Raw genomic sequence first — 10415 nt, 5'->3', positions numbered from 1 at the left:
CCCCCCCCGTCCCCCCCCCACCCCGGGGGGGGGGGGGCCACCCAGGCGTCTGCATGGGGAAGTCCCAAGTGGGAAGGACCCAGGCGTCAGGGGGGGGGAACGGGGGACCCAGACATCGCGGGGGGGGGGGGACCCAGGCGTCTGGGGGTGGGGGGAATGGGGACCCAGGCGTCCCGTCCCCCCCACCCCAGGACACCCAGGGGTGCTCCCAGCACCGAGGGGTCCGGGAGATGCACCGAGCTGCCGCGGTCTCAGCTCCTGCCGCAGCCCGGCACCGTTTCCCAGCGCTTTAATGGGTGTCAGGGAGGGGGACGACGATGCCGATGATGATGGCCGATGCCCCGGGGAGGGGGACACGCGGGGAGGGGGACACGCGGGGGGGGGGGGACACGGGTCAGAAGCGCTCCTCGGCGTTGGGGACGCGGGCGTCCCGCAGCTCCCGCAGCCGCTGCAGCACCCAGCGCAGGTCGCGCTCCCCGAGCCGCCGGTTGTCCCGCGTGCGGACGTTGACGGTGCCGCGTGCCCGCTCCCGCGGGCCCACCACTGCGGGGGACGGGGGGTGTGGGGGGGGCACGTGTGTGTGTGTGTCCCCCCCCACCACCCCTTTTGTCCCCCACAGCCCCCCCTCGTGTCACCCCTGCCCTGCACATGCACCCCCCACGTGGCCGGCACGCTCCCCCACACGTGCACCCACCCACGGACGCACCCACACGTCCCCCACGTGTGCACCCGCAGCCCCACCCCCGCGGCCAGCACCCAGGGACAGGGGGGCCAGCGGGTCCCGGGGGGGGGGGGATCTCAGGAGGGTCTACAGGGGGAGTCCCAGGGGGGGTTCTGGGGGGGGCAGGGGGTTGCGGGGGGTCCCAAGGCAGGGGGGGGGGTCTCAGGAGGGTCCCAAGGGGGAGTCCCAGGGGGGTCCCAAGGGGGGTCCCAAGGGGGGTCCCAAGGGGGGGGGGCAGAAGCTCACAGGGGATCACGGGGGGGTCCCAAGGGGGGGGTCTCAGGATCTCAGGGGGGGGTCTCAGGACAGGTCCCACGAGGGTCTCAGAGAGGTTCCAGGGGGGTCCCAAGGGAGGGGTCCCAAGGGGGGGGTCCCAGAAGAGTGCTGGGGGGGGGGGGGTGTCTCAAGAGGGGTCCCAGGGGGTTCCTGCGGGGTCCTGGAAGGAGCCCAGGGGGGTCCCACTGCTCCCCCCCCCCCCAGCAGCTCCCAGGTTGCGTTGGGGGTGGTCGGGTGCTGCTGACTCAGCACAGCCAGTCCCCGGGGGGGCCCGGGGGGGCCCGGGGGGCTGGGGTGTGTGTCCCCCCCTCTTACCCAGCTGGAAGTTGTAGTGGGCGAGCTGGGCCCGGCGGATCTTCCTGGCCAGGGTGGCCCCCGCGTCCCCATCCAGGTCGGCCACCAGGCCACCCCCCCGCAGCACGGCCTGCACCTGCCCCACGGCGTCAGCGGGGGGGGCACGGAGGGATGGGGGGGCCGGGGGGGGACAAGAAGGGATGGGGGGGGGACATGGAGGAATGGGGGGGACACGGAGGGACGGGGAGACACGGAGGGACAAGAAGGGATGGGGGACATGGAGGGATGGGAGGGACGGGGGGGACATGGAGGGACAAGGAGGGATGTGAGGGGACACGGGGGAATGGGGGGGAATGGGGGGGGAATGGGGGGGGGGAATGGGGGGGGGAATGGGGGGGACATGGGGACACAGGAGGATGCTGGGGGACTCATGGGGATAGGGGGACACGGGGGAACAAAGAGGGATGGGGGGGACACGGGGGGACGCAGGGGGACTCAGGGGGATGGGGGGGACATGAGGGGGGACACGGGGGACAGCTGGGGGGAGCCGGGGGGGGCACGCTCACCTCCCGGGCGTAGTCCTCGACCTCGGGTGCCTGCGGGATGACCATCGCCTGCAGCGGGGACAGCCAGAGCGGCCTGGGGGGTGACATCGGGGGGGGGGGACATCAGGGGGTGACATCAGGGATGGGATGAGCCAGGGATTGAGGGGGGTGGTCCCAGGATGGGGGTGCCCCTGGGTTTGGGGGGTGTCCCCAGGGATTGGGGGTGCCACTGGGTTTGGGGGGTGTCCCTAGGGATTGCAGGGGCTGTCCCCAAGGATTGGGGTGCTCCTGCGTTTGGGGGGGCTGTCCCCAGGGATTGCAGGGGCTGTCCCCAAGGATTGGGGTGCTCCTGCGTTTGGGGGGCTGTCCCCAGGGATTGGGGGGGGCTGTCCCCGGGGACTGGGGGGGGGTTGTCCCCAGGGATTGGGGTGCCCCTGGGTTTGGGGGGCTGTCCCCAGGGATTGGGGGTGCCACCAGGATGGGGGTGCCCCTGGGTTTGGGGGGCTGTCCCCAGGGATTGGGGGGGGCTGTCCCCGGGGACTGGGGGGGGGTTGTCCCCAGGGATTGGGGTGCCCCTGGGTTTGGGGGGCTGTCCCCAGGGATTGGGGAGGATGTCCCCAGGGATTGGGGGTGCCCCTGGGTTTGGAGGGGTGTCCCCAGGGATTGGGGGGGGGGGGGGCGTCCCAGAACAGGAGTGTCCCCAAGACCAGGGGATGCCCCAAAATAGGGGAGCCCTGGGAAAGGGGTGACGCTGGGGATGAGGGGACCCAGGGGATTGGGAGGGGGTGCCCCAGGGATTGGAGGGTACCCCTTTTACAGCCCTTAGGTGTGACTTTTTTTGGGGGGGACCCTTCGGGGACACCCCCCCCCCCCCCGCCTTCCTCACCATCGGCCACCGCAGCTCTCGGCCAGCACGGCCACCATGCGCTCGACGGAGCCCAGCACCGCTCGGTGGATCAGCACCGGCCGCGCCGTCCCCCCCGTCGCACTAAAAAGGGGGACACCAGGGGGGTCGGGGGGGGTGCAGGGAGACCCCCCCCCCCCCCCCCCTCGCCACGGGCCCAATCCTGTTTCTCCCCCATACCTGGCGTACTCCAGCTCGAATCTCTCCGGCATCTGGAAATCCAGCTGGACGGTGCCGCATTGATGCTGCCGCCCCAGCGCGTCCCGGATCCGGATATCGATCTATCGGGAATAATCGGGGTGGGGGGGTCCCGAAGGGTCCCGGTTTGCCCCTCCGGGGCAAACCGGGACCCTTCGGGACCCCCCCACCCCGCAAAACCTCTCACCTTGGGGCCGTAAAAGGCGCCGTCGCCCCGACTCAGCTCCCAGGGCTGCCCGAAGGCACGGAGGCTCCGCTCCAGCTGCTGCGGGGACAGACGGGGGGGGGGGGGGGGGGGGACACACAAACGACGTAAGGGACGAGGCGCAGGGGGTGTGTGACACAGGGGACGCGACGGACAGGAGTGATGGAGGGGACGCGACGCAGGGGATGCGGCACGGGACGATGTACGGGGGCAACGCAGGGGACACGACGCAGGGGATGTGACACGGGACGATGTACGGGTGCGATGCAGGGGACATGACGCAGGGGACACGATGCAGGGGACAATGTACGGGTGCGACGCAGGGGACACGACGCAGGGGACACGACGCAGGGGACACGACGCAGGGGATGTGGCATGGGACGATGTACGGGTGGCGACGCAGGGGACGCAACGCAGGGGATGTGACGCAGGGGACAATGTACGGGTGGCGACGCAGGGGATGCGACGCAGGGGACGATGTACGGCTGCGATGCAGGGGATGCGACGCAGGGGATGTGACATGGGACGATGTACGGGTGGCAATGCAGGGGACACGATGCAGGGGATGTGACACGGGACGATGTACGGGGACGATGCAGGGGACACGACGCAGGGGACACGACGCAGGGGACGATGTACGGGGGCAATGCAGGGGACACGACGCAGGGGACACGACGCAGGGGACGATGTACGGGGGCGACGCAGGGGACACGACGCAGGGGATGTGACACGGGACGATGTACGGGTGCGATGCAGGGGATGCGATGCAGGGGACACGATGCAGGGGACGCGACGCAGGGGACAATGTACGGGTGCGATGCAGGGGACACGATGCAGGGGACAAGACGCAGGGGACAAGACGCAGGGGATGTGACACAGGAGACGATGTACAGGTGCGATGCAGGGGATGTGACACAGGGGACGACGTACGGGTACGATGCAGGGGATGCGACGCAGGGGATGTGACATGGGACAATGCATGGGTGCGATGCAGGGGAAGCAACGCAGGGGACACGATGCAGGGGATGTGACACAGGGGACGATGCATGGATGCAATGCAGGGGATGTGACGCAGGGGACACGATGCAGGGGATGTGACACGGGACGATGTACGGGTGGCAACGCAGGGGACACGATGCAGGGGATGTGACACAGGGGACGATGTACGGGGGCGACGCAGGGAACGCGACGCAGGGGACACGATGCAGGGGATGTGACATGGGACGATGTACGGGTGCGACGCAGGGGATGTGACACGGGACGATGTACGGGGGCGATGCAGGGAACGCGACGCAGGGGATGTGACGCAGGGGATGACGTACGGGGGCGATGCAGGGGACACGATGCAGGGGATGTGACACGGGACGATGTACGGGGGCGACGCAGGGGACGATGTATGGGCGCAATGCAGGGGCAACACAGGACACGACAGAGGGGACATGACGCAGGGGACACAAAGTACAGGCAGGATGCTGGGGACACGACACAGGGGACAGGACTCAGGTGACAACGTACAGGCACGTTGCAGGGATCACGATACACAGGCACGACGCAGGGGACAGGACAAGGGACAGGACACAGGGGACAACGTACAGGCACAACGCAAGGATCGCGATACACAGGCACGACACAGGAGACATGACACGGGACAGGACACGGGACAGGACACAGGGGACAACGTACAGGCACGACGCAGGGGACACGAGAGGGGACAGGTGACAACGTACAGGCACAAGGCAGGGAACACGATGGAGGGACACAACACGGGACGCGATGCGCAGGCACAGCGCAGGGGACACAGCGTGGGGACACGACGCAGGGGATGTGATGCAGGGGACACAGGGGGGGTGTGACACAGGCACCACACACAGGTGTGATGCAGGGGCCGCGCTGCACGGGTGTGACACAGGGACGCGATGCAGGGGCCGCGCTGCACGGATACGGACACGACAGCAAAGCCGGGAGGTGACACATGGGACACGCCGCACGGGACGCAATGGCACAGCTGGGAGGTGACGCACAGGACACCGTGTGGGACGTGACACAGGGGACGCGACAGCAGAGCGGGACGCGGGGGCAAAGCTGGGACACGACGGCCAGGACACGGCGCAGGGGACGTGCTGCGTGGGACACCTGGGCACAGCCAGGACGCGATGCCCAGGACTTGGGGACGCAGCAGGGAGGGGACACGACACAGGGGACACACCAGCAAAGCTGGGACACGATGCCCAGGGCACGTTGCAGGGGACGTTATGGCCAAGCTGGCGCATGGAACATGGGGACAAAGCTGGGACGCGGTGTATGGGACACGGGGACAAAGCTGGGACGCGGTGCACGGCACACAAAGGGGGGTCACCGCAGGGGACACGCCACCAAGGCAGGAGGTGACGCGTGGGGCGCGCCGCAGGGGACGCGGCGGCAAATCCGGGACGCGAAGCCGGGGACAGCGCCCGCGGCCGGGCCCCGCTCTGTCCCCGTCCCTGTCCCACCTGCTCGGCGCGGTCCCAGGTCTCGGGGTCCCCCAGGAAGCCGGGGGGCCGGGTGGCCAGGGCCAGGCGGAAGGAGAAGCCCAGCACGGCGTAGACCGCCCGCACGAAGTCCAGGCAGGCGTCGATCTCCCCCTCCAGCTGGGGACGAGGCGTCAGCGGGGAGGAGGGGGGGGGTGACACGGTGGCGGGGGACGTGGGGACACGCACGCGGGGCCGCTCACCTGCTCCAGCGTGCAGAAGATGTGAGCGTCGTCCTGCTGGAAGCGCCGCACCCGCGTCAGCCCCGTCAGGGTACCGGGGGGCTCGTTGCGGTGCAGCACCCCGAAATCGGCCAGGCGCAACGGCAGCTCCCGCCACGACCGCGGCCGGTGGGCGAACATCAGGCTGCGGAGGGACAGACGGACGGTCAGACGCGTCGCCCTGCGTCTCCCCCACGTCCCCGTGTGTCGTGTCCGTCCCCCCCCCACCCCCCCACTCACCAGTGGGCCGGGCAGTTCATGGGTTTGAGGGAGAGGGTCTCGGTGCCGGCGGTGAAGGAGAACATGTGGGTGCCGTAGTGCTGCCAGTGCCCCGAGAGCTCCCAGAGCCGCGGGCTGAACACGTTGGGGGTCACCACCTCGCAGAAGCCCCTCGCCCGGTACTCGCTCTGCGGGGACGGGGACAGGGACGTCAGCTCAGCCCCACGGCACCCATGCCGGGGGGGGGACTGCGGGTGCTCCGAGAGATACAGCCACGGGCGCTGCGAGGATGGGGCACGGCAGGGACTTGGGGTGCGAGGGGGGCGGGGTGGGGTCAGGGTGCGGTGGGGGGGCACAGGCAGGGTCTGGGTCTGCGCAGTGGGGTGGGGGGGCAAAGGCAGACCCCGATTTCTCCCCCCCTGGGGCGGGGCGGGGGGGGGGGCGTACCCTGATAAAATCAACGAGGGTGTTGTAGACGTGGGCGCCGCGGGGCAGGAAGAAGCAGCTGCCGGGGCTGAGCTTGTGGAAGAAGAAAAGCTCCTGGTCCTGCGATGGTGGTGGGGGGGGGTGGGCGTTACTGGGGGGTCGCCGGCAGCCGCCGGCGACCCCCCAGTAACGCCCACCCCCCCCCCCCACATACCCCGCGTGGGGCTTACCCGACCGATGCGACGGTGATCCCGCAGGGCGGCCTCGTCCTGCGCCTGCTGCCAGTCGGCCAAATCCCGGGCGCTGGGGAAGGCGACGGCGGTGACGCGCTGCAGCGACCGGCGGCCCCCGGTTCCTTGCCAAAACGCGGCCGAGCTCTGCCGTGGCGCGGGGTGGGGGGGGACACATCAGCGGGGTCCGGATATCGGGGTGTTGTGTCCCCCCCGCCCCGCCCCACGTCTAAACCTACTGTCAGGACGCGGAGGGCTCCGATCAGCCCCGTGTGCCGGAGGAGGGGACCGCGGCAGAGCTGGAGAAGGGGACCGCACCTGCGGGGACGGAGGGATGGACGTGGGGACGGACGCGGGGACCGCACGGCCCCGGCCCTGACCGGATGGGCCCCCCCACGGTGTCCCCCGCGCTCACCTGTAGACGGTGGCCGTAGGGGACGTCACCTCCTCCTCGATCTGCTGCAGCTGGAAGCTGTTGTGCTGGGGAGGGGGACACGGGGGACGGACACTGAGGTGGGTGACAGTGGCACGGGTGACGCTGAGGGGGGGTGACACCATACTGGGGGCGGGGGGGAAGGACCGAGGCGGGTGACAGTGACACAGGTGACACCGAGGGGACACACACCGAGGGGCAGTGACGCTGTGCTGGGGGCGGGGAGGACCGAGGCAGGTGACAGCGGCACGGGTGACATCGACGGGGGTGACACTGGTCCCCATTAGCATCACCCTGGTCCATAACCCCAACCAGGAGGGTGCCGATGTCCCCAAGCTGGGCTCCCTTGCCCCATCCCGTGATGGGGAGGGGACACACCGGGGAGGGGACACGCCGGGGGTCTCACCTTGAAGAGCTCGGCCAGCTGCTGGCGGGTGGCCTCGAGGCGCTCGAAGCGGTGCCCGGCGCGAGCAAAAGCCGCGCAAGCGTCCTCCAGCGCCGGCAGCTCGCCCCGCTGCACCGTCCTGCGGGCGTGGGGACGGGCTGGGGACACCGCGCCCCACGGGGGACGTGCGTGTGCGTCCCCCCCCACACTCCTTACCTGTCACCCATGTGGACATCGCAGAAGAAGCCGTCCTCGGTGGCCTGGGCGCTGCAGAGCGTGGCCCCGAAAAACTGCTCTGCCACCGCCCCCAGGACGCAGGCGCTGGACTGCCAGAAAGCCTGGGGGGTGGAACGTGGAGAGGGGGACACGGGTGACATGCTGTGAGGGGAGTGGGACGCGGGCCCGGCCCCCGTGTCCCGTGGGACTCACCGTCCGTCCCTCCGGCGTCGAGAAGTCGAGGAGCTCCAGGTCGGCGTCGCTCTCCAGGGGCCGGTCGAGGTCCTGGAGGGTCCCGTTCACCCGGGCCACCAGCGCCGCCTCTGCCAGGCCCCCGCTGTGGGGACACCGGGGGGGACACCGTGGGGACCCTGGGCATCTCGTGGGGACATCGTGAGGACCGTAGGGACAGTATGGGGACCTCGTGGGGGACCCTGGGGACACCATGGGGACCCTGGCGACCTCGTGGGGACCCTGGGGACACCCTGGGGACACTGGGGACCTTATAGGGGCATTGTGGGGACCCTGGGGACCTCGTGGGGACAATGTGGACACTGTGAGGACCTTGGGGATCCCGTGGGGACCACAGGGACAGCGTGAGGATACCAGGGGACGTTGGGGACCTTGTGGAGACACCGTGGGGACCCTGGGGACCATAGGGACAGGGTGGGGACCCCGTGGGGACCCTGGGGACAGGGTGGGGACCCTGTGGGGACACAGGGACACTGTGGAGACCCCGTGGGGACCCCGTGGGGACCCTGGCTGTCCCCGGCTGGGGAGGGGAGGGGGCCTGCACGTACCCCAGCTGCGCGGCCACCTGGAAGGGGGTGGTCTGCAGGGCCCGGCCGGGCAGGCGGCCCCCGCCGGGCAGGGCGATGCGGATGGGGGTCCCCGGGGGGGGGCGGCCGGCCCCGGCCCCGGCCCCGGCCCCATCCCGCTGCTCCTGCGCCGCCCGCAGCTGCTGGAAGAGCCGGAAGCGCTCGGCGAGGTGGGGGTCCGGCCCGGTGACCTGGGGACGGGGGTCAGGGGTCAACGTGGGGTCAGGACGCCTGGGTCCCCTTCAGAGCGCGAGGGTGCCGGTGGGTAAAGGCGGGCGGGGGAGAGGGGTGGGAATCAGGGGGGAGAAGGGGGGGTGAGGAGGGGGTGGGGGGGTGGGGGTCGGGCGGGCCCGAGCGCACCCGGTGTCGGCGGGGGGCTCCCGCGAAGAGCAGCCGCCCCCCGGCGCGCGCGGACGGCATGGCGGGAGGCTCCGCCCCTTCCGCCGCTGGCCGGACGCCGGAGGTCCGCGCGGGGGCGGAGCCAAGGGGCGTAGTCCACGCCCGGAGGCGGGGCCAGACGCGGGATCGTCACTCTCAGGGGCGGGCCTGGGGAGGAACCCCCGCCCAGAGGCGGGGCCAGGAGGGGAGGGTCCCTCCCAGGGGCGGTGCCGGACGCCTGGGTCCCACCCCCCGCCACTGTCTGGCGGGAGCGGGCGGCCTCGTCCTCCCCCCACCCCCCACCCCCCCCCCCGGGAGGCCGCATTGGACTCGCCCGCCCGTGGGGAAACCCGGCGGTCCCCGCGCGGGCTGGACGGAACCACGGACACTGGAAAGGGGGGGTACGGGACCCCGTCACGGCGGGTCCTTGCGCCTCAGGGCACCCGGCGCTCCCACAGGCCGAGGCGTCCGGAGGGGAACCGGGGGTGAGCCTCGGTGCGAGGCCCGGCCGGCTCCGCGGGGCCGGGGCCGGGGCCGGGAAGAAGCCCCCGGGGTCCCGGCCGGGGGGTCCCCTCAGGGCTGAGGTGACCGAGACACCCCCCCCCCCCCCCCCCCGCGAGCACACGCGACAAAGAAAGGATGCGCCACCCGCTCGTTTTTGTAATTTTTATGTAGATATTTAACCCTACACCTTTATCAAACATATATGATGGATTCTAGCAACTAAAAAAAAAAAAAAAAAAAACAAAAAACAAAAAAAAAAACCGAAACAAAAATAAAATAAATCAAGTAAAACTCCAACTTCATATAAAAGCCGCCGGGGCGGCCCTGGGCGGGGGCAGCACCCCGAGCCCCGCGGGCTCCGTCTGCGCGTTTTGAACGATCCGAGAGATGGAATTAAAAAGTGATTATTATATACACACACGTAGAAAGTCAAACAGTGTTCCCAGGGGAAGAAGAAGAAGAAGGGAAAAAAAAAAAAAACAAACCAAAATAAACCAAAAAACCAACCAACAGACGACAGATTTTTTGTTTTTTTCCCCGAGGTGGGTGACGGGGGGACAGGGCTGGGGCCCCCTCCTCGCTCCAAACAGTCCGCGGAGATCATCATAGGGTGGGTTTGTTGTTTTGTTTTTCTTTTTTTTTTTTTTTTTTTGCCTTTTTTTGGTGGTTTTTGCCAGCTGGAGGGGGAGCGGCGAGGGGTTGGGGGTCTCTGTCCCCGCCAGCGCTTGGACCCTTCACTCCTCCCCACGGCAGCGATTTGGTAATCGGCTAAAAAACATCATCCCCACAGCACGCTTCATCTTTCCTTTCGGTTGTTTTTTTTTTTTTTAGGTTTTTTTTTGTGTGTGTGTGTCTTTTTTTTTTTTTTTCCTTTCAACTTTTTAAACTACTACTGGAAGTTTTTATTTCAACAGCAACCTTTCTTCTTTTCGTTA

General features: G+C 68.8%; 1 protein-coding gene across 5 annotated transcripts; it reads right to left on the bottom strand.

Annotated features, from left to right (window-relative positions):
• Positions 1-381: 381 nt before the first annotated feature.
• Positions 382-9053, bottom strand: TARS2 (threonyl-tRNA synthetase 2, mitochondrial). Of its 5 annotated transcripts, none has more exons than XM_075525076.1 (18): positions 8959-9053; positions 8581-8789; positions 7994-8117; positions 7781-7902; positions 7586-7703; positions 7162-7226; positions 6986-7064; positions 6747-6893; positions 6538-6636; positions 6112-6278; positions 5854-6016; positions 5633-5770; positions 3126-3203; positions 2921-3021; positions 2723-2824; positions 1858-1930; positions 1313-1427; positions 382-543 (listed from the first exon to the last, which is right to left on the bottom strand). In XM_075525076.1, exons 1-18 carry the CDS (start codon positions 9016-9018, stop codon positions 395-397), a joined length of 2109 nt encoding a protein of 702 aa, XP_075381191.1. In that variant the 5' UTR covers positions 9019-9053; the 3' UTR covers positions 382-394. The 5 variants fall into 5 exon arrangements, with proteins under 5 accessions (XP_075381191.1, XP_075381193.1, XP_075381192.1 ...); XM_075525078.1 differs by having other exon boundaries at positions 1313-1421; XM_075525077.1 differs by having other exon boundaries at positions 3126-3200.
• Between the last annotated feature and the right edge of the window lie 1362 nt (positions 9054-10415).

This window comes from Mycteria americana, chromosome 25, assembly GCF_035582795.1.
Source record: "Mycteria americana isolate JAX WOST 10 ecotype Jacksonville Zoo and Gardens chromosome 25, USCA_MyAme_1.0, whole genome shotgun sequence".
In the NCBI taxonomy this organism is placed as follows: Eukaryota; Metazoa; Chordata; class Aves; order Ciconiiformes; family Ciconiidae; genus Mycteria; species Mycteria americana.
This window is presented reverse-complemented; position numbering and strand designations above follow the sequence as displayed.

Bases quoted from the DNA above. Each gene is read 5' to 3' on its own strand.
- TARS2 (XM_075525076.1), bottom strand. From the start codon at position 9,018: ATGCCGTCCGCGCGCGCCGGGGGGCGGCTGCTCTTCGCGGGAGCCCCC. The intron at 7,065-7,161 runs GTGAGCGCGGGG...CCGTCCCCGCAG, and splicing joins CCTACGGCCACCGTCTACAG to GTGCGGTCCCCTTCTCCAGC. The intron at 6,279-6,537 runs GTACGCCCCCCC...CCGTCCCCGCAG, and splicing joins CCCTCGTTGATTTTATCAGG to AGCGAGTACCGGGCGAGGGG.